Source organism: Falco rusticolus, chromosome 4, assembly GCF_015220075.1.
Source record: "Falco rusticolus isolate bFalRus1 chromosome 4, bFalRus1.pri, whole genome shotgun sequence".
Taxonomy (NCBI): domain Eukaryota; kingdom Metazoa; phylum Chordata; class Aves; order Falconiformes; family Falconidae; genus Falco; species Falco rusticolus.
Genome location: NC_051190.1, coordinates 48530331 through 48556860, shown reverse-complemented (window position 1 = coordinate 48556860; position 26530 = coordinate 48530331). Strand labels below are relative to the sequence as shown.

The following is a 26530-nucleotide window of genomic DNA, read 5'->3' as shown; positions in this document are numbered from 1 at the left end:
CTTGTCTCTCCCTTCCGCGCTTCCCCCCGCGCCGAGCGGCGCGCGGCGGGGGGCGCCCCCCCCCGGCTGGGAGGCTGCGCCCCGAGGCGGCGGGCGCGGGGGGGCGGCGGGGGGGCGGCGCGCGGCCCCTTTAAGAGCGGGGCGGCCCCGGCCGGAGCAGGAAGGAGCCGCATACGGGCCTCGGCGAGCAGCTCCCGCGGGGCGGCCAGAGCCTGCTCCGCCCGCACGGCTCGGCCCGGCCCGGCTCGGCTCGGCACGGCGCGGCCCGCTCCGCTCGCTCGGCCCGCTCGGCCCCCGCCCGGTACGAGGGGGGGGGGGGTGGGGTGTTGTGTGTTCGGGGGGCGGCGGGTGGGGGTCAGGCCTGGGGGGGGGGGGGAGGGGATAGAACCCCGAACCCCCCGCCCCCCCCTTGGGGGCAGCGCTAGGGCTGAGGGTGGCGGTGAGGCGGGGGGCGGGGGGCTCTGCTGGCCGGGGGTGGGGGTTGGGCCGGGCCGGGGCCGCTGCCCCCCCCCCCCCCCCCCCCTTCGCCGCCCCCCCCCCCCTTCCCCCCCCCGCCTGCATACGTTGTACTTGGCCGGGCCGGGCTGGGGGGGTCGTGGAGGGGGGGGGGAGGGAAGGGCCCTTCGGGGCCATGGGGGGGGGGTGGGGGGGGGGTGCGGCGTGGCGCGGCGGCTCCTGGGAGTTGTAGTCCGGCGGCCGTGCCGCCCCGCAGGTGCGAGGAGGAACGCGGACTCTGTTTCCCAGCAGGCCCCGCGGCCGCGGCGTGTGGGAGGCGTGTTGATAGGCAGCGGGCGGGGCCAATCAGGGGCGCGCCCTCCGCCCCGCGTACCCGCCCGTCGCCGTCCGGCCCAATGGCGGGCGGCGCGCGGGGTGCGGGGTGGCCGAGGACAGGCGCCGTGGGGCCTGCGCTGCCGCCCGGCGCCCCCCGCCCCGGTCCGCCCTGGCCCTGGCCTGAGGGGAGCGCAGGCGGCGGCCGCGGGGCTGGGGCCTGGCCTGCGCGCCCCCCGCCACCTCCCCCCGCCCGGCCTCCATTGGCGGCGGCCCGCCCGGGGGAAGGGGTGGGGTCGTGGCGCCCGGCCAAGGCTCCCTGTGGGCCCCGCCGCCAGCGGGCCGCGGCGGGGGGGGGGGGGGGGCGGCCCGGCTCGGCGCAGGGGGGCGGCCCGGCTCTGGGTGGGGTCCCCCGGGGCGTAGCGTCCTGCCAGCCGGGCCGCGGCTGGGCTGACCCGTGCGGGGGCGCCGGGCCCGGCCCGGCCTCTCCCTCCTTCCCTTCCCGGCCGAGCCCCCCCGTCCCCGAGCACCCCAAGGTCGTCACGGCGGGGCGGCGGGCCGGGGGGGGGGGCGGCCCGGCTGCTGGCGGGCCCTGCCTTCCTTCTGCGGGGTTGTTTGGTTTTTTGCGGGGGGTGGGTGGTTTGGTTTTTTTTTGCCCGCCCCTTCCTTATCTCCCCCCGGCCGGCTCCGCAGCCACCCCCGTGCGCTGAGCGGGGAGAGGGAGGTCGGCGGCCGTTCGCAGCGATAATCCCCCCCGCCCGCCTGGGTGCTGGGCCCTGCGGGGGGGCAGCCCGGGAGGGCCCTGCGCCATCAGCCCCCCCCCGGAGCTGCGCCGCAGCGGGGGCCGGCAGGAGCTGGCGTGAGGGGCAGCATCCCTGTTCCCGGCGCAGGGCAGGCCTCCGCCTGGCCGCTGTGACGCTCCCCTCGCTTCACCGCCCCCATCTCCTGCCTCTCGAGTTCGCGGTGGTGGGTCGGGAACCGACCTTGAGCTCCAGGTACCCGAGGCTCCTGTGCTGAGCTCCCCCCGGGACAGAGCTGAAGGTTACTGCCGGGTTCCCCAGCAGCGCGGCGTCTCTCAGCCTGATGGCAGGAGACAAAGTCACGGGCAGGGCAGGTCGCTGCGGTGGCCCTGCTCTCAGAGCCGGGTGCTCCCTGGGGAAAGGGCTTTGCTGCTCGCAGTGTTTCAGGAGTGCAGGGAAAAGCCCTCAGACCCGTGCGTGGAGCACAGCTCCCAGCACTTGGGGCTTCCTCTTAGCAGAACTTTTAAATCCTGACGATCCTATGTTGAAAGCAACAGTTCCTGTTGTGCACCCGCAGCCCATGCAACTGCTATGCCTCGGCTGGCTCTGCCGAGGTCTCAGCTCCTGGAGACCCTCTTACTCACAGGGCAGCAGGAGGCTGGCCAGCAAAAGTTTCTCTTGGTAAGAGTTTGCTGCTGGTCTGAGTTCAGGATTAGCTCTCTTCCCTGTGCTGTTAATTGCCTTGGCTATTGAAACCATAACTTATTATATAAGTACTTTATAGACATGGGTAGAGAAGGTCTCTGCCTGGAAGAATTTACAACCTAATGAGGTTTAAAGTTGTGTGCAGCGGAGCTAAAAGGTCATCCTGTCATTTTAAAAAGTGTTGTGTTTTGGTTTGGGTTTTTGTGTTGGTTTTTTTTTTTTTTTAAGGAAATGTTTTATTTCTGAATGTTTCTGCTGGTCCTGGTTGGAAATTGCAGTATGTGGGCACTTCTGGAGGCTGATCAGGAAGAGACGGGCTGGCTTAATTCTCATGGCTTGCTGGAGATGTTGTATTTAAACCACTTTTTAAAAGAGAGAGAGACAGAGAAACAGAGCAGTTTATTAGACAGGAGCCGTTCTTGTTTAATATTCATTCTGGCCCCTGTTTAGGCTTGTTCTGGTGAAAGAGGGAGTGAAGAGGCGCAACCCAAACACGGGTGAGATGGTGGGATTTTTCCACCAAGCCTTAATTGCGTTAGTAACTCAGGGGAGGGTTTTGCAAGGCATGAGCTCTTAATAAATTTGGTGGTGAATGAAAGTAGTTCTTCATTTTCTGCTGATCTGCAACTCTTCTTATGACTTTTTTTTAATTTATTTTTTGCTCATATATGCATCTTGTCGCATTGTGGTAGCGGGATCTGATGATCTTCAGCTGTATCATGGGCTTACTGAAGAGCTCTGCTTTGTAGAGGTGCTGGGCCAGCCGTGGCTGGGTGAAATTAATTTGGCACGGTGAATGTGGTGGGGTTCACTCTGTGCTTTGTGACTTTTAAAGTAGAATTGAAAGTTACAGTTGCTTTCCTGGCTTAAGAATCTGGATGTCAGCACAGGACACAAATCTGGGAAGAAATTTATGCTTCTATCAAGGAGCTGTGATGGATTGGTTGCACTGCTTGTCCAGCTCAGGACCTCGTTTGATGGATAAAGTGCTGCCTGAGCACTGGGTTTTAGCTCCGCAGAATTGAGTCTGCCGCAGGTGTCCAACCTAAAAAATTGGGGGAAGGGGGGAGGGCCTGTGAGATTCCTGGTCTGCATTTGAGACGGAGCCTAAATGCTTGAGAACTATAGTTTAATCTTGATTAAAACTGGCACTTGAGGGTTTTTTCCCAGTCTCAGGATGCTGTGTTTATTGAAAGAGAAGACTTCTGTGCCAAACAATTAGAATCCTACTTGTTATCTTGCATAGTCAAAGCAATAAACAGTTGCTCTTAACTATGCTCTCCACCAGCCTTAATCTCAAATTTGAAGAGACCAGTTTTAATCTGTAATTAAAAGCCATTTGACGAGCAAAACTCGGAGAAAGGGAGAAAGACAGTCAGTCTCTAGGGTGAAGAGAAGCATTTGTACCTAATCCTATGACCCTTTGATCCAAACTGGTGCGTGTTTTGTGTTCGGTGCCTCCTGATCGGCATGAGCCGCTTAGCCATGTGTCTGCCCCAATACCTGTGCCTGGAGCATCCCGCCGATCCCGGAGGAGCTCTGGTAGGACGGAGGAGCTCTGGTAGGACGTCAGAGCAGGAGTAAATGAGGTCAGACAAGTGTCGGGATCCTCAGCGAGTATCTAGGGACAATTGTTTCTTGCCCAGCTCCCTGGCCGTATCGTCTTCCCTCTGTGCATAGTTTCAGTTTCCCTGCCTCCCTGGTGTCATTGCTGGCTCCCGTAGCAGAGCATGGATGTGACTTCCACGGTGCAAATGGAGCAAATATTGTTCTGTGCCTCGAATCGTGGTGGGGCTCCTTCCCCCTGGATACCCAGCTGCCTGAGGGACTTGTAAATCTTCCTGCGAGATCTCGGGCAGCAGCCCCAGGCTGCAGGTGGAAGGGAACTATAGGGATCGGCGTCCTCTCTTAATGTGACAAGGTGTGAGAAACTGGAAACTGGTGCGAGCTGCCCTGTGGCTGCAGGTGGGAGCCAAGGCCACGTTGGTGAGATGAGCCACAGATCCCCTGGCTTTCAGATCCCCTGGCTTTCCGACGACGCCGTTGCTTTGCCGACCCCTTAAAAAAATGTGTACTGCCAGCCTGTCAGGAGCGTGATCTCCCTGACGACAGCCTGGCTGGCTCAAATACTTTTCACCGATCGCTTCGAAGCTGCGCACAGATCCGGGTGCCCTGCCGGGGTGCAGAGGCCTGGGCAGAACACGCAGCGCTGGTGGTCGCTGGGTGGTTTCTTTGCCTGCGAAGGGTTAGCACCTTCAGGACCATTTTCCTCCTGCTTTCCACCCCTGCAGTTCTGTAATGCCCGAGTGAAGCTGCATGAGATCGTCTCCCTTGCTGCTGCCCTGCTTTTTTTCACAGCAGAGGATGCTCCTGAGCTCCCCAGCGCAGCATTTTAACTCACTCTTGCCCACTGTTAGGCTGCAGTTGTGCTCCCTATTTCCTTCCTGGTTCATGCACCTACTTATTTCCCACCGGCAAACTGGAAACCAGTAAGTAGATTTTTTTTTTTTTTTTTTTTTGTTTGCTTGAGTACCTACCCTACACAGAGCTGGGCAAACATCGCAGGTAGGCTTGTAGCTACAGGTTGCTGCTCTCCAGTTACTTGGAGCCTCTTGCCCCGACAGGCAGAGTACATGCGGTACTGGTTCAGCGTTCCCTCCCTTCATCCCTGCGCTGCCCAGTTGTGCGCCGAGGAGGGAAGGAAAAGACCTTCGTGGCAGGACAGCGTTGCCAGGGATGAAGCGCATGGCATGCTTGCTCTCAGGATTCGCTTTTTCACGTCGCATGGAGTCAAGAATGGCAAGACAAGCTGTCTGTTTATCCACAAACTAGGAATTACATAAGGGACTGCCCTGCCCGGTACGCTCTGCTTTGTCAGTAAACTCTGATCTTATTCTTTACTTATTTTTCCTTTCCGCCTCCCCCACCTTCCCGGTGTGGAAAAGGCGACCGGTCTTTGAGGTGCCATTTGAGGCAATTGGATTAATGCTGGACGTCGGACAGAATGCTGAAGGCAGGGGGAACAGGGCAGGAAATGTCAGCTTTGGAGGGGGAGGACGCAGAGGCTGCAAAGGGGAACTACGGGGTGGGAGAGGGACCAGTTGGTTTTGGGGCTCAGGGGAGAGCTGGGCATGCAGGGAGCGGGTCATGAAATGGATGGGTGCTGGGGGAGGGGGCTGCAGGATTTGGGATTTTGAGCAGTTCTTATGGTTCCCTTGGTTAAGGAGATGGAGGGAAGCTGTGACAGGGGAGGAGGGGGAGCGTGGTGCGAAGGGGGCAGGTGCTGTCGGCTTTTCTTGGGGCAAAACGCTGATGGTAACTTGGGGAGATTTTGGCTGGAGTGGGGAGTGCAGGATTTGGCCTCTTGCTGGTCTGCAGTCATGCCTGGTCTCTGAAGGGGAGGAGGGTGTAAAAATACGACCCGCAGAAGCTCTGGTTTTCATCCAGCTTTGGGCGGATGGGATGTGCTGCTGGCCCTGCAGCCTCTGCTCAGCCCTCGTGCTTTGCTGAGCAGCAGGTTAATGCCGGTGGCCGCTTCGTGTCTTCAGTCGCTCCCTTTGGTGAAGGGGCCCAATGTTGCTTTTTTGAAATGTTGGCGGCTTATTTCTGGTGTGGATCTCGATGCTTCCAGGTTTAGGGGGCTTTTGAGTTGAAAAAGAAACCTTCCCCTTCTGTACACACAGAGCTCCTAGGCAAGGGCTGGTCCTTCAGCCAGGGTTGAAACACACGCAGTTTCATGTTTTGTGTTTCTGTGTTTTTATTTTCCCTCCCCTCTTTGCGTGTAACTTCTGAGGCTTTCTAAAGCATTTAGGAGAACTAGGGGCTGAATAGCACCGGCTTGGTATTCTGCAAGATCTCCCGAAAACCCCACTGTGGTTTTGCAGGGAGCTGCTCTTTTCTGTATGGCAACAGCGGAGCTATGTGGGAGCAAACCCGTCGGAGGGCTGTGGCAACAGGCATGTGGGCACACTTGGGCTTGGCTTTGAAGAGTTGTTTCAGCAGCAAAACAAGCAGCTTCCATTAACGCAAGGGTGGCCGGCCTTCCTGGCCCTGTAAACCGTGCTTGGCTGCCTCAGCAGGCTGAGGGCTGCGTGCGTAGGCTGCAGTGGTTCAGCTGAGGAAAGGAGGGAGCCCTGGGAGTAACTTGCACGCAGCCTGGCTGGAGTGAAGGGGGTCTGAGCCGGGTCTGAGGGTCACTGGGCGGCTCCTGGCCTCCTCGGTGGATGGTGGCTCGTTTCTTCTCGGTGTGGAGAAATTCCTGCCAGCTGGTGGCTGTTGGTGCTGCTCGGTGACGGTCCCAGCGTGTGGACCTCATGTGATGAACCCAGGAGCATCACGTTGAGAAACTCCAAGGCAGAGCAATGGTGCCGGTGATGGGGGGGCTTGTGGCACAGAAGTAAACCCCCACCCACACAGAAGGTCAAGGGACACATGCGGGCCTTGGGTCAGTGACTACACGGGCTTGAACCAAGGTGCATTCCTGCTGGATTAAATGCAGTCTCTGATGACAAAGGAGAAAATTGGCAAGGAGGTCTGGGTGGAGTAACCAGTTCAAACTAACCTTGCAACATAAGAGAAGTATGTCCCGGTTGTTGCTGTCAGTGGTCAAAAGGGCCGCGTGTTGGTGTGGCGCAGGACATTTTTGGAGGGGTGGCAGGTTGGGGAGGCCCTGCACCACGCCGTGCTGTGGCTGCCACTTTCGGATGTGCAGAAACAAGTCTGGTGGAGGCTGAGCCACGGTGCTTCACCGTGTGACGTGGCAGGCAGGAGTAGACCACTGCCGTCTGTTGGGGTCTAAGTTGACTTCTGGTTTTTGCTGGTAGTTGATGCTGCAGCGGAAACAGAACTTCCCCGTGCACTGTGCAAGGCTGTGCTGTGCTCTGGAAGGAAATCCCTTCCTGCTTACTGACATCGGTAGGGATCTGCAGCATCACAGAGCGTGATGTTTGCTCATCTCTCATCTCTCCTCTTAACTGTGGAAGTGAGCTACCAGTATCTTTAGAGATAGATGCCATCAGGCATTAGGTTTATATGAAAGCCACAGACCTTGTCCTGGGAGATGCACAGTGCTTCCCCCATCCCCCAAGCTTTCAGGAGATGTCACAGTGAGCCCTGTGCACTGCAGCAGGTGACTTGCCCTTTGCTGGTTTGGTTTAATTCTCTTGGTAAGCAACAGTAACGCTCTCAGTGTTGTGGTTGTGCTTAGAGGTTGGAGTTGGGATCGACATACAGAGTCTGAATGAGGGAGGCAGGGAGAGAAGCAAGGATGGGATTTCTGAAGAGTCAGTCGCTTGGTGGATTTGGTATTAAAGGTGGTAGTCGTGATCCCTTTCCTCAGCAGCACTTGTCCTTTCACTGTCCATGCCAGTAGAAAAAACCCCCTGCATCTGGCATGTCCCTTCTCTTCTGGGCCATCACGTGAAAAGCCCTTAAACTCAAGCAGTTCTGGAGAATGAAGAGCAACAAGCCCTCTTCTTCCTGGTGTGCTCCATAGCAGTGTCCCTTAGGATTTCCTCTAGCATGATGAGGAATCACAGACCTCTAGCATCTCATTAAGAGACCAGCTCCACTTGGGTAGTCATTATCTCCCTGCTTCATTGTGATCACTCTGTCATGATCGCACCATCTCTTCTGCTGCTTGCTTTGCAACCTGTCGCTGCCAGCAGGATTTGGAAGCCCGGTTCCAGTTGCTCTTGCTCTGGTTCTGGCTTGGCACGAGCAGGCACTGTTTCACCACTGAGGTGTCTTGGTGAAGTTCTCCTTTGCTTCTTCCCACTGCTGCCACAGTGGTAACGGCTGAGAGGGGGCCAGGTTTGGATACTGAAAAGGTTATAAATGGGTTGAGGTGTAAATTTTAAGTTGGTCTCTTGGGGATACCTTCAGTCAGCTGCCATGGTTTGCCGGCAGGGAGACTGCTGAATTACCCCCAAAACCTGTCCAGGAGCTGCTAGGCGATGTGTCACCTTGATGAGAGGCTTGGTGGTCGGTCGTTCCTTCATAGCCCGCTTCAATATCCGAGCTGAAACGCTGGTGTAATGTGGGCTTGGGGCTTCTTCATCCAAATTCTTCAATGCAGCTCTTCCAGCCCGATTTAGATTCTCTGCCAAATATATCAGACCTACGCAGGCTTCTCTGAATGAGCACAGGATGCAGCCGTTCCTGAGCGAGGAAATGGCTGGCTGGTGTCTGGGGAAGGGCTGTCCTTGCTCCACCAGCTCTGCAGAGCTGCCCCTTTTGGCCGGCCTGAGGAGCAGAGGGTACCACGGCAAAGCCAACGCTTGGCACCACTCCTACCTCTGAGGTGCTCTGCTGTGGGAGGGGATCATTATTATTTTAATAGGAAGGAAAATCAAGGTTCTTTATTACTTGTGGTCGTTAAAGTTCCCATGATGCTCATTGAGAGTCCGAGGGGCGTTCAGTTCCAGCACTCCATCCAAACTTCAGTGGGAGCAATTAGCAGATACTCTTCCTACCGAGTTCCCTTGGCAATGGCAGCAGGATGTGGGATTCTCCTTTCCTGTCTGAACTTCTGTGCTGCTAAATTGTTGTGTGTCCTGCCCCAGAGACTGTTGTTTCTGTAGTGTATTAGGTGGTTCTTCCCTGTCAATACACAGCTCGTAAAGTGCTTTGGCTCCTCTAAGATGAAGGATGTGGTGCTGGTCTGGGCTGAAGGATCGGTGGTTGGTGTATCTGCAGGTTTTTGGGTAGATTTCCTTTTACCTTGGGCAGCTGCTTGGTATGAAACAGTCCTAGAACAAGGGTTGACTTGATGTTGGAGCTTCCTGTGCTGCCCAGGTATATATTTCTAGACAGTAGGGAGAGGCAAACCTCCCTGGCAGGTCAGACCTGGCAGTGGCAAGGAAAGCTCGAGCTGTTTTGCTTACCTGATAGTGGGGCGAGTTCATCGAGTTGGACTGAGAGGAAGGGTGGTTGCTGTAACTGAGGAGCTCAGGCTACCTTGTCAGATACTGTCGCAGCATCTTGGTTGTTTTTCCACTTCACATTAAATTTGAGATGTTGGAGCAGGATGCTCGGAAAGCCTCTGGTCTTTGGAAGGATCAGAACAAAGCGACCACCCCGCTTTGAGGAACCGGCGGAGTGGTGGTTTGGTCTGGTTGTGTGAACAGGAGCCCAGTGCCTGCTTGGGAGCCAACTGAATCCTCATGATGTGGTCAGTCTCGTTCTTTAGATGAGCCTTCATGTCATAAATCCAGCAATTAGAGCTGCGGTAACAGAGACTCTGCATTGACAGCTCTGGCAGAGGCACTGGGGAATAAGATGCTCCCAGAGTCGGTGCCTTCAGACAGGGATGTGTAGGGGGCTGGAGGGCATGCCCGTTCGCAGAAGACAGAGCCATATTGTCCACAAAGAGGCCACGGATATTTGCAGGATGCACGTTCTGCTCTGATCTCTTCACTTCAATAGCTGCGTGATCTTGGTCATGCCGTATGTGTCCTCTGGTCTTTTACCCCAGATGCGATATTCAGTCAAGATAAAGGAAAGCTTGAATTTGCTCTTTTTGCTGTTGATGGCTCAATTACCTGCTAAACACAAAGGATTTCTTCCCATTGCATTATCAAAAATGTAGATTTATTAAAAAAAGTCAACACGCTTTTAGTTTATCTTAATTTATTCATCCAGTGCAGTTTGCTTCTGTGGATGTGGAGGGTCTTCCTCTCGAGAACATGCATCTGTTTTGCAGGTCTACATAATTCAGATAGTTTGGCGCTAAAGTGCCGACAGCGCATTCCTTTTAGAGAGCAGTTGAATTTTAATAGCACCATAGAGTGGTTGAAATAGAGACTTCTCCCAAGCAGGCAAAACACCCTCCCTCATTTCCTCCTGCCTACCATCTTCCCACCTTTTTGGCTTTCTGCTGCTGCGTGCTAGGTGTGTTTCCCGAGGCCTCTGCATAGTTTAGGGTGGATCCTGGGCAGAGGGAGACCTGCTTGGGCTTGTCCTTGGGTTGTTGCAGAGCTTGGTGTCAGCAGAGATGATGGCTCATGCTCCAAATGGCCAGAGAGCTGCGTTTTATCTGAAGGGATCCAGGCTTGCAGATACGTCCATGCAGCTGGAAGAAGGAAGGGGGGAACTGGGATGATTGCTCCCAAAATGTAAAGGGAAGAGACAAGGACTTGCATTGTGTGACCTATAATTGGGGTGAGCTATTCATAGGGAAAAAATGCCCGTTTCTCCAGTCGGTGGTGAGTGAGGGCTAGGATAATGTTTGGGCCTTGGGCAGTAAACCACTGACTTTCTTTTTTTCTGTATAGCAACATTATTTTAATAATTCTTTTCTAGCACACAGCACAGGGCTGCTGCAGAGTCTGCCCTGACACTGTCATATGTGCATTTCCTCTAAGAAATAGGGGATAAATAGGGGATAGCAACTTGTGAGCTCCGTTCCTCGGGCACCTTGAGCTGCAGGAGGCCAAATAACCACGTGTCATAGCCCAAAAGGCAGTTATTCCCGGGAAGCCTTGCGCTGTGGGTTGTAGCGGTGCCCTAAAGCCATTTTGCCCTGCGCTGGCTGGAAAAGGCGACGGTGATTTTTCCCTTTGTGCCCCGAGCAGGTGCCTGGTGTTGCTCAAGCTTCTCATCTGTGCTGCTGGAGTGGGTGGCACCTCCGCGGGAGAGGAGGGCCCTGCCTTTGTAAAGCGATTTGGGATCTTTTCCGGATGAAGAGCACATTGAAAACATTCGCTGTTACTGGCTGACCAGATGTGGCTTAGCTCTTCCACCTGATACCTGCATATTTGATAGCCCTTCTAAGCTGCTCAGGTTCCTCTGTTCGCCCAGCTAAATTTTAAAGCAGTGCAAAGAAGCAAAAGGAAAAAAAAAAGAAAATCCCACTGAGGTTATGCGGAAAACTAGTAATTAAGCAGTGTTTTGTCAGCACTTTTGGTTGTGATCACATCTTAATGTGGTCGTCTCATTTGAATGTAAATGTCAGATTCCAGAACTCCTGTAGGAAAGCGATTGGGTGACATCCCACTGGACTCGAGGTGAGTAAAGTGCAAGGTCAGGGGTTTCGGTTAACGCTCTGTTCTGCTCTTCTTTAGTTCATCTAGTAGGTCTGAAAGGAGCAAGTTGATAACTTGAGCTTAAGAAAAGAAAATAAGCCTTTAGTGTTGAGGAGCAGCATCAAACTGCAGTTGGCTCCGGTGCAAAACCAGTCAGATGTGGAATGACCGAGATTGCTGCAAGCATCGTCCTGGGGAGGTGGAGGGGGCTTCCCTTGCTCACGTGGTGCTCAGCACAAAAAAAAATATGTTTTTTCCTGCCTGGAATCGGGCTGACCTGGGGAGCCGAGGCTCAGTTGTGTTGGTATTTTGGAAATGCAGAGCGGGGCTCAGCACCGATAAAAGCGACGTTAGCTGGGTAGTTAAGGATGCAGGTCGTGCTGTGCCAGGTTTGTAAATAAATTTGAGAGCTCCGGTATTGTTGTAAACTCACCCCTTTCGAATGGACTGTATTTTAAGTTGACTGTGAGCCCTCAGCTGCAGCAAGTTACATGTGAGAGCAATCTCTCAAAACGCAGCCGCTTCGGGGTGAAATGTGGCATCTTTGCAGCCCTGCAGAGACGCGCAGTCTGGGACACCAAGTGTGTAATGCCTTTTCGGCGGGCGGAGGGTGTAGGGAGAGAAAAGAGCTGCCTGGGAAATTTAGGTCAGTAGTTGAAGCTCCCCCTTGGTGGCCCATTCAGACCTTATTCTTGCCAAGGATGGGACTAGCTGGTGGTTGTGCCAACGGCTTTTGTCACTTGTCACCTGGTCGTCGGGACCTTTCCAAGCAGATTTCACCAATCCCTCTGCCGTGGCGTCGTGCCCTGTTGCTGCACCTACTGCAGGCAGGCAGTGGGGTGGGTTTTTTTGAACCTGTAAAGGTGGAAGGCTCTGTCTCTTGTTAACTAATCCCCAGGCTTCAATACTCTGGCTGTTCAGCCCCCTGAAAAGGGAGCAGGGTGTGATTTGTGATTTTTTTTTTTTTTTAAATTTTTTTTTATTTTAAGGGCTGTGTCTCTAGCCACGGCCTGAGCGTCCGGGTGCCGAAGCTGTGCCTGGGGGGCTCAGGGCAGCCTGTTTGCCCCTCGACGTTCTCTGCCGCTGCAGATGAAGGACACAAAGGGCGTGTTGTGCGAGGAGAATGAGTTGCGAAGTTGTACAACTTTCCATGCCAGCCCTCGGCAGTCTCATGACCCTGCAGCCGTTCCCACACTGTCCGGCCGATTGTCCCGGCCCCCTGGCCGGGGGGGTGACCTTGCCTGCATGGCCTTACTTGCTCCCCCAGGCCCCCTCGGTCCCCAGAGCCAGGCACCGTGGCCGACAAAGCCCGGTTGTGTGGGTGATGAAGCTTGACTGTCCAGAAGACTATTGCCCAAAGCTTCAAAATGCTTCATGCAGCTCAAATTCTCTTTAGAGCAGCGGGGAAAAGCTTTGTAAAGCATCTAACCTAGAGGGGAAAGGGGTGGAAGGGGTGCTCTAATCTCACTTTTCAGGACCAGGGGGCATTGCAGGGTGGGCAGAGGTATCAGATCCGCTTTTCCAGGGAGCGGTGTGCCTCAGCGGCTCAGGTTGGGGTGTTTCAGGGAGCTCTGGGATTGCCATGGTGGGAATGGGGCAAGCGATGCCGAGGCAGTGGAGGCCTCCCCTGGTGTAGCCCAGTCCCTCGGGAGGCCAGGAGGGGTCCCTGGGACCACCTGCCGGTGCAGAGACGCGGTGACCTTGCCAAGGTCACGTCTGAAGCCAGTGCCTAAATTCGGAGTGAGTCTTGGTCCCCAAGCAGCGCTCAGCCGTCAAACAGCCTTTTCCTGCAAGGACCCCTTATCTGAAAGCCCCATGAAATAAGAGCTTTGAGTTCAAATCTGCCCCTGTGGGAGCCCAGGAGGCGGCTCTGGCGTTGGTGCCCTTGTTCCAGGTGTCTCGGGAAGCCGCCTGTCTTGGGTGCTTGGCCTTCGTGGCAGGATTTGTGCCGGCTGCCTTGTGCATCCAGCCCTTGGGTTCTTCCCTCCCACCCTGACTCCCCCATCGCGTTTGCATGCTGAGCTTCAGGTGTTACTGTTCAATATCGAGGGGTTTGTTTCAGGCTGTTGTTTCACAGACTCAGAACTGCCTTCTGCCTTTTCTTTGTATTAAAGAAAGTGCAGAAATTCCTTTTTTCCCCCCTTGAATTAATGAAGCTTTTTAAAAATAAGAACTACTGAGAAATCTGCTAGCAAGTGCAGAATGGGGGTGGGTGTGTGTGTCGGGAAGTGAGCGTTGTTTTGCAACCTGGTTGCTAGCTCCCCATGCTGTAACGTGGTGCTGGGAGTTGCTTCCTGTATAATTACTTCTGTTCTGGATGTGATCCTGACTCAGCCAGCCCCCTGCTCCGTCATGTGGGGCAGGCCACTTCCCGCTGTGCCTCAGTTTCTCTATCTGTAAACTGGGGACTTTGATACCGTGCTTGTGACAAGTTGTTTTGTGAAGCAAATTATATATGCGCGGATGTCTTATCTCCTAACGATCCCCATGCTTGGGGCGGAGGCAGCCGATTTATTGATTTATAGGCAGAGAGCATCTCTGCTGCCAGCAGTATGTGGGTTTACTGTTTGAGATGGAGAGCAGGGAAGTACTGTTCTCGGTTTTGGGGATCCGAAGACTGGGCTTGGGAGAAGTTGAGGGGCTCGTTCAAGGCAGGCAGCATGGTGAAGCTGGGCAGGTTTCACTCTTGCCTGGGTTTGACCCCAGTGCCCTTCTCCCGGCAAAGGGGGATCCTTCCCAAACGGAGCTGCTCGGTGCACCCTGGCTTTTTCAGCTCTGGAAAGAGAGGGGATGAATTTACAGTCAGGTGGCTCCGTTTGTGTTGCGCTAGCATGTCAGGAGTGACTGACTTCTTTATCTTTTCCCAACCAAACCCTCGGTGTTGGAAAGAACTGCTGCTTCTGCTGAAAGCCTTGGGATGCAGGGGGCTGGTGCCAGGTCTGCTGCCAGTGCTTCATGAGACCGGTCTCCTTTCCCCTCTGGCCAGTGCAGAGGCTCCTGTTCCTGGGCACGGTGCGGTGGGTGCCTTAAGTTTTAGCGTTGAAGCTCGTCTCTCTGCAAAACGCCCTTAGCAGCAGGGTGGGGTGGTTGGTGTCGCTCTGTTCCCGCACACCAGTGCCCTCGAGTGCTGGGCTTGCTGGTGTGCCCTTTCCAAAGGATGCTGGCTGCCAGCTTCTGAGGTACCTGCAGACCCTGGGACCCCAGGGACAACCAACGGGAACAGTTTCCCCAGCAATTATGTGATTGTACCAGGAGTTGGGCTGGGCAGAGCGAGGCTGAATGAGCAGGGGACCTTTCCGGTAGAAGTGGTGGGAATGGGAAATACTCCCAGAGATGGACTGGGGTACACTGGTGAGGTTCAAGCCGCTGTAGCCCAATGCCGGGCATGCCTGCCAGCTTGGTCCAGATGCTGCCTGGCTGTATTAACTCTGGTCCTTGCCAAGGCTTGCTTACTCTGGCCCAGATTTGTGCTAATTCAGCTGTTCTTCCAGCCTCTAGCTTGAGAGCACCTGGGCTGCATTTCTCCTCCTTCCCAGCGTGAAGATAAGCACGGGTCCGTCCTCGCCTGCCGATGGAGGCATGTCTTAGATGCCAGGCAGGACAGCGGGCCTGGCGGTGATGTGGAGGGGTGCAGAGGATGTGTGAGCCGGTAGCTAGTGCTTGCTGCAGAGCGTGCTGGCGTCGGTCGACAGGTACCTGCTCTGTGCTGGGAGCTTGCCTGTGCGCTGTGATGCCTCCGAGCAGCCAAGGCCCCTGTGACTCATTGCTCTTTCCTTCTTCTCTCGTAGCCTTTTGCGTTGAAGATGGCGGGTGGCGTGGACGGCCCCATAGGGATCCCGTTCCCCGATCACAGCAGTGACATCCTCAGCAGTCTGAATGAGCAGAGAAACAACGGGCTGTTGTGCGACGTGGTCATCTTGGTGGAAGGCCAGGAGTTCCCCACCCACCGCTCCGTCCTGGCAGCATGCAGCCAGTACTTCAAGAAGCTTTTCACCTCAGGGTTAGTGGTGGACCAGCAAAACGTGTATGAGATAGACTTTGTGAGTGCAGACGCCTTGTCGGCTCTGCTGGAGTTCGCTTACACCGCAACCCTTACTGTCAGCACTTCGAACGTCAATGACATCCTCAATGCTGCCACACTGCTGGAGATCCCGGCAGTAAGGGATGTTTGCACGGATCTCCTGGACAGGAAGATTCTGGCCAAAAATGACCAGATGGATACAGTAGATCAAATTGATCAAAGGAACCATCTCAGAGCAAAAGAGTACCTGGAGTTCTTCCAGAGCAACCCTGTCAATGGCCACCAAGGCAGCTTTCCATGGACCAACCCAGAGTTGAGAGACCTTCAGAGACTGAACTTCCGAGGCCAAGAGGAGGAGGAGGAGCCGGACTGCAATGGCATGGACTTCTACTCGCAAGCCCCTCTAAACGAAAGACCAAAGGTGAATGACTGTGATCCTGACAGCAACCCAGCCATGTGGCTGGACAGAGAGGAGGAGGAGGCGGTGGCTCCTGGCTCTCTATTTTCACCTTCTCAGAATGGACATTACAGCAGCCGTGGCCTGCCCACACCGGGAGAAGAGGAGGGGACCCTGGGGGGGCCTCTGGACCAGCAGGAAGCCGGCGACTCCCCCAGCTTCGCTCCTGCTGGAGCGGACACGGAGGATGATGCGAGGGAGGTGGATGGCTTGGCTGCTAGTGCCCTGCTACAGCAAATGATGAATTCTGTGGGGAGACAGCAGCTCGGGGAGGATGACCGAAAGGATGATGATGGGGTCATGGATTATTACTTGAAATATTTCGGCAGTTCGAATGAGGGCGATGTGTATCCGTCCTGGTCCCAGAAGGTGGAGAAGAAGATCAGGGCAAAAGCATTCCAAAAGTGCCCCATCTGTGAGAAGGTGATCCAGGGGGCTGGCAAGCTGCCGCGCCACATCCGCACCCACACCGGGGAGAAGCCCTACGAGTGCAACATTTGCAAAGTCCGATTCACCAGGTAAGGAGTGGGCAGACGCTGCGGGCGAGGGGACTGTCACACAAAACCAGCTCTTGGCTTTCCCTGGGGGCTGGCGCAGGGCTGGTCTTGTGCCATTTTATCTTGCCTGCTCAACTAATTTCCATCTTAACAGGTGAGCTGGATATATGGAGGGCCAGAGTTTGTTCCAAAGAGATGAGCAATTTGGGTGTGTGATCCTTGAGATGTCTCAAGGAGTGTGGCTTGATAGCCAGTGCCGTGCTGTCCCGGTGTCCTCAGTTGCTGAACTCTGCTGGAAACCTGGCCAGACCCGGGCTTCTGCTGAGGCCAAACGATGTGGTTGATGAAATGGAGCTGCAGCCCTTGGTTTTTCCATCGTGGCCAAAGCGCCTAGGGTTGAGGCGAGAGTCGTTTAGAAATGGCTCTGTGGGGTGACAGAAGTGCTGCTGGCTGGCAGTTGGGTTGGGAAGAGGTTGGACCTTGCACTGCTTGTGTCATCTCTCAGTAAACCGTGATGGGCTAAGCGATGGCTGCCCCGAACAACACCCCCCAGTGCCTTGGTTCAGCTCCCCGGGGGCGTTTGCCTCAGCCCTGTTTCTAATCAGGGTTCCTCCGCTCCTTCCCTCCGCTGCGGGAACGCTGAAGAAAGGGGATATTGTTTGGATTCCTCCGGTTCACTCGAGTCCACGCGTTGCAGCGCCGCCTCCTCTCTCTGGTCTCTGCGGCTGTGATGGCTGAGCTGGGGCGGGGGTCCCATCCCAGTGCCCCCCTGGCCCTGCTGAGGGGCTGCGTGGGCTGCCTGGCAGAGGAGCCAGACTGCCTGCTCTGCCTGCTGAAACATTCCCAGTTTCACCAGTGCCCACTGCTCTGCTGCCAGGGCCAGCCCTTCCCCAGAGCCTTGTCCTTGAGGGGGGGTCTATGGGGCTGTGCCCCGCTGTGGGCAGTCTGGGGTGAAGCCTCTGGTGCTGGGACATGGGCAGGAGGCTGTGTCCTGCCCCCGGCGCTGCTGGCCCCCTCCCCTCGGTGCGCCATGGCCGTGGCCGCACCCAGCCCCACGTTGGATAGCTGAGGAATGCAGATAATGGCGGGGGCAGGATGCCAGCCCTCCGCCGCTCCCCCAGCACCAGGCCCTGTGCCTGGGCCTTGCCACGCGGCACCTCCCTGCCCCGTGCTGGATCTGTCCCGCGTGTGTCGGGGCGCCTGGGTGCTGCGCACACAGCCCTGTGCAGGATCCGGCTGCCGCACCTGAGCGGTCCAAGGTCCTCACGCACCCGGGAGCTGGAAGATGTGGAAATGCTACAGGGTCCCTGGCAGCCATCGGCCTTGGGGGTGGCGGAGAGGGGAGGTGGGGGGCTTTTTGGGAGAGGAGGGCGGTGGGGCAGTGCCACCTCGTCGCTTGGCGATCTCGGCCTCCTCCTGTGGGTTTCGGATGGGGACGTGCTCCTGGGCGGGCCTGGCATTGCAGAGAACGGGGTGGAAGCTGCCTCCCACCCCCATAAACGAGGCCCTTTCATCCTACACCCAGGCTGCGCTATTTTCCAGCCAAGCGATACCCCCTGCTTCTTCCCCCAGCTGCCGTCTGGGCATGGGGAAGCCCAGACGGGGACGGGGAGCCGTGCTCAGCCCCGCTGTGCCCCATTGCCTGTCTCGCCCCGACAGCGGCTGCTGAGCTCGGCTCTGGTGTTCGCAGTGGTTGTGGAAGACCTTCCATGAGCCTGCTGCTCAAAGTCCCGGCTGGTTTCCAGCTCCTTCTGCTCTCACCTGGCTCTCTGGGGGTGCGTGAGCCTCACCCCCCCAGCACAGCCCGCCGTGGGGTACAGCAGAGTGTGATAAACCCAAGCTGCTGGCCCAGCTCTGCTCTGGGGGCTTCCCAACAGCGATGTCAATGAGTTGCTTTTTGCTGCTTCTCCCCCAGCACCCAGGCTGTGCTTGAAGCCTTATCTCAGAGGCTCCCAATGCAAGAATGGGTGCAAACCTGACTGAGCACTCCATCATCCTGATTTTTCCCCTCGATTTTACCATTATCTTGCATTCCTTCACCATGCTCTCCTTCCCCATCCTCATCCCATCCCTTGACAGTGTATTGCTTGAAAACAGATCTCTTCCCTGTGCTGTTAACAAGGCCGTGCATCCTGGTGGGCTGGGGAAGCCTGGGTGCGGGAACCCTGCTGAGCAAGGAGCAGTCCCTGCTCTTGAAGGAGCTTTTGGGGTAAAGGCAGGAGGAGGAGCCAGGGCTGTTTTGCGTGGGGTGTTTCCCTGCCACCCCCTCGTCGCCAGGTGGGGACCAGAGCCCGGCGGTTTGTGCTGATTTTTGCTTGCTTGTGCTTCCTGGTTCCTCGGCATTCACGGGGGAGGAGCGGCAATGGCATTCTTAATCTTCTGAAAGAAAGGCAGAGTGAGTCTATAAAAATTATAAATACTTATAAAATTATATATATTATAAAATTTTATTTGAAAAAAGCTGTTTTGATGTGCTGCTGCATGCCACGCTGCTTTAAGCAAGGCCCACCTTCCCAGCTCCGGTGGGATCTGCATTAAAACCAGAGGTGGACACAAGGGCCTCGGTGTTTTGATCCTTCCCGCAAGGTTCAAGAGTTTCTGTGGCATCGTGCTGCAGAGCTTCCCCCGCCCCCCCCGGGGGGCACAGGCAGGGGTGGCTGTGGGGGGGGGGGGGGCGGGGCACGGGGCTGGCACCTGCCTCTTCCATGCGGGAGAGCAGCAAGGGATGGGGCCAGATCCACTTGGGCAGAGGCGAGTGGTTCCCTCGCCCTCCGCCGGGCAGGGATGGTGCTCCTCGCTGCCACCATGTGCTTTGGGCCTGATTTTTTTTCTCCTTCAGGAAGAAGCGAGATGCTGTGCTCACGTGGCCTTGTTGGCCCCCAGCCTGGCTGCTGCAGCTGCCCTCCCCTGGCTGCAGCGAGCTCGGCAGTGTGGGCCCTGCCACGGCCACCCAGCCCCAGGCCAGGCGGTGCTGGGCCCCATACTGGTGCTCAGCCCTGTACTGGGCGACGCTCAGCCCTGTGCTGATGCTCAGCCATGTACCAATGCTTGGCTCCGTACCAGCTGATGCTCAGCCCTGTGCTGATGCTTGGTCCTGTACTGGGCAGCGTTCAGCCCCGTACCGATGCTCAGCCCCATACCAGGCAACACAGCCCCGTACTGGGTGACACTCAGCCCCATATCAATGCTCAGCCCCATACCAGGCAATGCTGAGCCCCATATTGATGCTCAGCCCCATACCAGGCAACGTGCAGCCCTGTGCAGGGCAGTGCTCAGCCCTTGTACTGATACTCAACCCTGTACCAGGTGATGCTCAGCCACATATCCATGCTCAGCCCTGTACCATGTGACGCCCTATATGGATGCTCAACCCTGTATCGATGCTCAGCCGCATACCAGATGACGCTCAGCCCCATATGGATGCTCAGCCCCGTACTGGGTGACATTCAGCCCCATATTGATGTTCAGCCCTGTGCAGGGCACTGCTCAGCCCCATACTGGGTGATGCTCAGCCCCGTACAGATTCTCAGCCCTGTACCCAGTGATGCTCAGCCCCTGTACCAGGTGACACTCAGCCCCGTGCTAGGCACTGCTCAGCCCTATACTGGGTGGTGCTCAGCACTGTATCAATGCTCAGCCCTGTATCAGGTGATGCTCAGCCCCATATTGATGCTCAGTCCTGTATTGATGTTCATTCCCATACGAGGCAGCACTCAGCCCCGTACCAGGCAACGCTCAGCCCCATATCAATGCTTGGTCCTATATCGATGTTCAGCCCCATATCGATGCTCAGCCCCGTATCGATGCTCAGCCCCATACTAGCCGATGTTCAGCCCCGTATCGATGCTCAGCCCCGTACTGATGCTCAGCCCCGTACCAGCCGATGCTCAGCCCCGTATCGATGCTCAGCCCCGTATCGATGCTCAGCCCCATATCGATGCTCAACCCCATATCAATGCTCAGCCCCGTACCAGCCAATGCTCAGCCCCATACTGATGCTCAGCCCCGTACCAGCTGATGCTCAGCCCCGTACTGATGCTCAGCCCCGTACCAGCCAATGCTCAGCCTCGTACTGATGCTCAGCCCCGTACCAGCCAATGCTCAGCCCCATATCGATGCTCAGCCCCCTACCAGCCGATGCTCAGCCCCATATCGATGCTCAGCCCCGTACCAGCCGATGTTCAGCCTGGTGCCGGGCACTGCTCAGCCCCGTACTGATGCTGGACCCCGTAGCGGGCTCCAGGCCCAGGGCAGACCCCCAGGCTGACCTGCCCCCCCTGTCCTTTCTCTCCACGCAGGCAGGACAAGCTGAAGGTTCACATGAGGAAGCACACGGGGGAGAAGCCGTACTTGTGCCAGCAATGCGGCGCCGCTTTCGCTCACAACTACGACTTGAAGAACCACATGCGCGTCCACACCGGCCTGCGGCCCTACCAGTGTGACAGCTGCCGCAAGACTTTCGTCCGCTCCGACCACTTGCACAGGCACCTTAAAAAAGATGGATGCAACGGTATTCCATCCAGGAGGGGCCGTAAACCCCGGGTGAGAGATGCTGGGGATCTGCCTACCACCCCTACGGGGAACCCCGAAGATGGAAGTTTTCAAGTCGGTGGGGAGAGTCAAGAATCAGAGGACACCCTGCAGAGGGACGGCGAGGAGCAGCAGCACTTTGAGGATAATTCAAATAATGAAGCATCAGGATTGAATGTAGCAGGAGGGTCGTCTGAGGGTAACACGCAAGGACTCTCCTAAACCAAAAAAACAGAGTGTCACAAAATCTAGTTAGTACTTTTCCTCCGATTTTTCTCTTTAAAGATGTTTCTCTCCCTTTTTTTTAAAAAAAAAAACAGAAAAAAAATATATATATATTACGTTTCCAATCTTCCCATCGTAAGCAGGGCTCCCCCAAGGATCCCTCAGTAGCCAAGGACCTTTTCTTGGAAAGGCAGACGCTAGGAAGCACGGGGTGGGGATGGAAAGTGGCTCTGTCGCATGGAAAAGAGCTTCCATGTAAATCCAAAGCTTTATTTTGTGTCCAAACACACGTTAAAAAAAAAAACAAAAAACAAAAAAAAACTTATTTCAGAGAGAGATCTATTTAAGGAAAAAAAAAGCAAAAATCGAAAAAAAAAAAAAGTGGTAGGAGCAGAAGGGCTCTTTCAGGGCGGGCGGTACACGGTGCCTCGGAGGGCCGGGGGAGCGGGGCAGCCTTCCCCCCTCCGCTTTTTGGGAATTGAAGCTCCGGTGGCGCGAGATGTTGTGGTTGCTGCATCCCGGGACAGAGGTGGGTCGTTTTTTTGGGGTAGGGGGTGCGGGTCCTTTCCACCAGCCCTGGTGCGAAGCTGAATTTGCCAGAGAGGGGAGCCGACAGCTGTGGGTCGGTGTAGAAAATGGCCCAAAATTGCCGAAAATTGCCTAATCGTGTGAGTGGATGAGCAGGATTTTGCAGGGCTGCGGTCAGCAGCGGGTGGCCGACACGTGGGGCTGGGGACACCCGGGGCAGGGGACGCCCGGGGCTGGGGACACCCGGGGCTGGGGACACCCGGGGCTGGGGACGCTGGCTTGGCTGGAGCACCTGCCACCACACCAGTGCATCCATCCCAGTGCCCATCCCTGCATCCATCCCCATCCCGGCGGGTGCGGCAGGTGCCGGGAAGGGGCTGAGCTGGACCTGGCACAGCGCAGATCCCACCAGGCCCTTCCCAGCACCCGCCCCCCCGGCAGAATTTGGGTCTGGGGGGGGAACACCCCCCTCCCCTCCTCCCCCCCCGTATATTTTAGGCACTGAGTCAACGCAGCAGTGTTCCCGCACGCCCCGAAAGCACCTAAAAATGGCAAATTCCTTCTAAAAAAGGTTATTTGAGGTCTCCCTTAAAGGGGCAGGAGACCTTTGGGCGGGGGGGGAGGCGAGCTGCAGTGGCCCTGGCTCCCCCAGCCCCCATTCCCAAATTATATATATATATATATATATATATATAGATGCTATATGGCTCTAGAGGCGGGTATATAACCCTCGGGGTTAGCAGAGGATAAGAAAAGGCACCTTTCAGCTGGTCACCTGTTTTCTGAATGCACATTTTTAAATGAAAAAGAGATTTTAAGCCCTTTTATTTTGAAAGCACTTTTTAGATTCTCTTCCTTTTTTTTTTTTTTTTGGTTTTGTTTTGGTTTTTTTTTTCCTTTTGGTGTTTTGTTTTTACTTTCAAAGCAAGAGCAGGTTTGGCCGAATGTATTTTGGAGAGGGAGTGAGAGGGGAGTGTGTGCTGGGGGGGAGGGCTGAGTGGTGGGGGTGGGGAAGAGATGGATGTTTATTTAATGCAGAAAAAGCAATAAAAAATAAAAAAAAAAACCATGCTAAAAAAATAAAAAAAAAACAAACAAAGAAGTCTTAGCACTTTGCAATGGAACGGGTACTTTGAGATCACTTTATCTTAATTTAAAAAGCAAAAGCAAAACATGTTTACAAATGAAAACCAACTTCTACGGAAAAAAAAAATATTATTAAAAAAAAAATCCTAAATTTATTTTTGTAAGAAAAATGTGTATATATATATATATATTTAAAAAAGAAAAACAAAACCATAGGCAGAATCCAAGTTATATTTCATGGAGTAATAAAAGCCGCAAGGTGTCCGATGGGAGGAACGATGCTAATTAGGTTCTGTGACATGCCCTGACACCAGACCCTCCGAAGTCATTGCACTTCACGAATTAAAAAACAGAAAAAACCATGGAAGCTTGAATTTTAGGCAGGAATCATGGGGTTTTGTTTTGGTTTTGTGTATTGTTCATTTTTCCCCACACCCTTTATTATAATTTTTTTTTAAATTTTATTTCTTTGATGTTTTCTAGCCAGTGCTAGTCCAGACGTCTCTCCCACCCACCCCGGAGCCGGGGGGGGCCGTGATGCTCCCCATGGGCTTCGCATCCCTCCCAGTTCCCCCCTGGGCCGGCAAATTCAGATTTGGGCATCGAATCCTCCTGGGAAGGTGCCGGAGGGACTCAGATCCAGGCCGGCAGCGGGGGCTCTGGGGTGGGGAGGGCTCAGCAGCAACCCCCCCCCCAGCGAGACCCCGGCCGGGCTGAACCTTTGCGTAGCACTGGCTAATTCTGGCATATTTAAAAAAAAACAAAAAAAAACAAAAAACCAAAAACCAACAAAAAAAATTAAGCGTGGATTTGTAAATAGACATTTACTTGAGGTTCTTTATTGTAATCAGAGTTGTGGTATCTCTTTTCTAGTTTGTGTTAATTTTCTCCCTGGTTTTTCCACCCCCACCCCCCACCCCCAGCTCCTCGCTGCTGCTTCCCCCCCCCCCCCCCCCCCCCCCAGCCCCAAAGGAGCCTTGGAGGGTTTGGGGTGGGGTCCGGGCAAATGGGCCTCTGGCACTTGGGGGGATAAACCCTGTGGCTTCCCTGGGCACCCCTTGGACAGTGGGGAAGGGGGGGGGGAAGGGGGGCACAGAGGGAAAAGGGGTAAAAAAAAAGGGGGGAGGGAGAGGGAAAGGAAAAGGGGAGGGAAGAGAGGAAAAAAAAATGAGAAAAAGAAAAAAAAAGGGGGGGGAAGGGGGGAAGAGAGGAGAAAAAGAAAAAAAAAGGGGGGGGAAGAAAAAAAGGGGAAGGGGGGGAGGCAAAAAAAAAGAAAAAAGGGAAAATGGCACAAAAAGGAAGAGGAGAGAGAATCAGTCTCAGGATTCCCCGTGGAGAGAGCGTCTGCGACACCCCTGTGCCCCCCGCCCTGCACCCACCCCCCTTCCTGCTGGCAACACTTTAGCACAAATTTTAAGTTTGCACTAAAAACCAAACAAAAAAAAAAAGCAAAAATCCCCCGACCCCATCCCGCTGCCATCGCCTGCCTTAACCCCCAGCCCCGCAGCAGCGACGAGGCCCCCCCGCAGCCGCTCCCCCCGCCCCAGCTCAGCATCGAGAGGTGGTTTTTGTTGTTATTGTCATTATTTTATTTTATTTTTAATTCAGGTTGTGATAAAGTGTTGCCAAAGATACTGCTGAGTTACGCCGGGTTGGGAAAAGAAAGAAAAATAAGAAATGATAATAATAACGGGAAAAAATGTGAGGGGGGGGTCAAACTGAACAAGGAAAAAAAGAAAATTAAGGTTTTTGGTACAAAAGAGGCAAAACCAACTGCCCCCCCCCCCGCCCAGTGTAAGGGCAGTGGGGGGAGCTAGTGTGGGGCTCGGGGCTCAGCCTGGGGGTCCTGGCCCAAGACACCAGGCAGGGCTGGGGTGTCCCCCTGCCCCCAAAGCAACTGGTGATGGTGGGGGGGACAGTTGGGGTTTCACCTCGCTAGTTTGGGGTTCTGAGAGGTGGCAAAGGCGGGGGGGGGGGGAGATGCAGGGGCTTCACCCCCTCCTGGGGGCTGGGGGGCTATGGGGAGGGGGGACATTCCTTCCTGCCCCCCACGCTGCTTGTAAAGATGCTGCATCCAGCCCCCCAGGTTGTGCCCCACAGCCCCCTCCCCCATCAGAGGGACCAGCTGGGGGGTCCTGGCCCCCAGGCTGGGCAGGGAGAGGGGGGGGCTTGTTCTTCCATAGGAAAAGGGCTTATTTCTTGCCCCCCCCCCCCCCCCCCAATTCTCCTTCAGCACCCACCAGTTAGTGCCCCCCCCTTCCACCCCCATGTTGGGGCGAGGGTCCCACCGGCAGCTGGGACAGGCCCAGCCCCCCCCTCCTCCCCGGCCCCATTCGCCTATTTAAAAAGAAAATAAGAAAAAAAATTATATATATAGCTATATATCATATCTATTTATATTTTCGATTTATTATGAAAAGTTTTATTTAAATAAAGAGGAACACTTTTTAAAAAAGAGCAAATCACCACGGCGTCACAGGATGGAGCTTTCTTGCGGGGTGGGGGGGGGGAGCCGGGTGGGCCGTACCAAGTAGCAAAAATGCTGCGTTTAAAGTTGTGTTTTCTAAAAATTATATATATATATATATACACACACACACACACACACACACCGAGAGCTTAAACTTCTCCTGGGGTGGGGGGGTCACGCGTGTGCCCGAGCTCTGCCCGGGGACCCAGCGAGGATGCTCAAGACGGGGCCACTTCTATTTTATTTTTTTTCTTTTTTTCTTTTTTTTTCTTTTCCTTTTTTTTTTTTTTTTCTGCGTCTTTATATATAATCTATTAAAGAGATTCTCTATCTAAAGCACTCGCAAGGTTTCAGCGGTTTTTATGTGTAAACTACTTTTGTGGTATATCTGGGTAAAGGAGCGAGGCGAGGAAATTAAAAAAAAAAAAAAAAAAAAGCACAGAAAAGACATTCCATAGATTGTAACTTTGATAGTTCTTTATAAAGTGTGGGAGATGAGGAAAAAAAAAAATTAAAATAATAAAAATTGCACTTTGGGGGGGGCTTTAAAAAAAAAAGAAAATAAACTATATATTAAAAATACACACGCAGCCGTTTGGTCTTCTTGGGAGGTGGAAAAGCTTACGGAGGGCAGCAGCGCGGGGGGGCTCGGCTCGGGGGAGGGGGGGGCGGGTTTTCTTGGGTTTTGGTTTTTTTTTTTCCTTTTTTTGGTGTTTTTTTCCCTTTTTTTGTGGTTTGGGGCTGGGGGGGCTGTGCTGGAGGGGGTGACCCACGGCTGCAGGGAGCAGGCGGGGGGGTGGCCCTGGTTTGGGGGTGTCGGGGTGAGGGGGCGTTGGGGGGCAGCAGTCCCAGGCGGTCACCGTGCCTCAGTTTCCCCAAATGGAGCAACTCCCCCCCCTTGTAAAATAATGGCAAAGGGTGGGGGTCCCACCACCCCAGCGTGGAGTCGGGTGCCCCCTCCCAGTCTGCCCAGTGCCCCCATGGCTGGATCGGGCCCCATTAAGCTGCTTGCGGGGGGCTGAGTCGGGGGGGCGGGGGGGCTGTAATCGCGTTTGGGCAGAGATTAGTGCCGGGGCAAACGCCGGCCCCCAGATGGCCGCGGTTTAAGGGGCCTTTGGGGACGGGGTTTGGGGTACACCCCCCCACCCCCACCCCGGTGGGGACCGGCTGCAAACAGGGAAACTGAGGCAGGTGGGGGGGGCGACACGACCGGCAGCACCAAGGGGACCCCGCAGTCCAAAGCCCCCAGACCCTGCTGCCTCCCTGCGCCCCAGCCGGGGGTCCAGCCCCGGGGCCCCCCCAGCCCCCCCCAGAGGACACGGCCAATGTTAACGGATTAATTAGTGTCATAAGCTTCCTAGTTTTCGGGAGCGCGAAGAGCTTTGGGGGTTTTATCTCCCGGGATTTAGTGGCCAAGTCGTCGTGCTTAGCGAGACGCCCTAATGCCACTTAACACCTGGGAGCCGCGATTTTCATTAAG

The 26530-nt window shown here is 55.2% G+C and overlaps 1 protein-coding gene across 3 annotated transcripts; it reads left to right on the top strand.

The window, feature by feature from the left end:
* Window positions 1–164: 164 nt before the first annotated feature.
* ZBTB7A (zinc finger and BTB domain containing 7A) lies at window positions 165–22241 on the top strand. Of its 3 annotated transcripts, XM_037385231.1 has the most exons (4): window positions 1402–5072; window positions 14728–14928; window positions 15025–16232; window positions 20510–22241. In XM_037385231.1, exons 3-4 carry the CDS (start codon window positions 15040–15042, stop codon window positions 20961–20963), a joined length of 1647 nt encoding a protein of 548 aa, XP_037241128.1. In that variant the 5' UTR covers window positions 1402–5072; window positions 14728–14928; window positions 15025–15039; the 3' UTR covers window positions 20964–22241. The 3 variants fall into 3 exon arrangements, with proteins under 3 accessions (XP_037241126.1, XP_037241128.1, XP_037241129.1); XM_037385229.1 differs by lacking the exons at window positions 1402–5072; window positions 14728–14928 and adding an exon at window positions 165–301; XM_037385232.1 differs by lacking the exon at window positions 14728–14928.
* Window positions 22242–26530: the final 4289 nt, after the last annotated feature.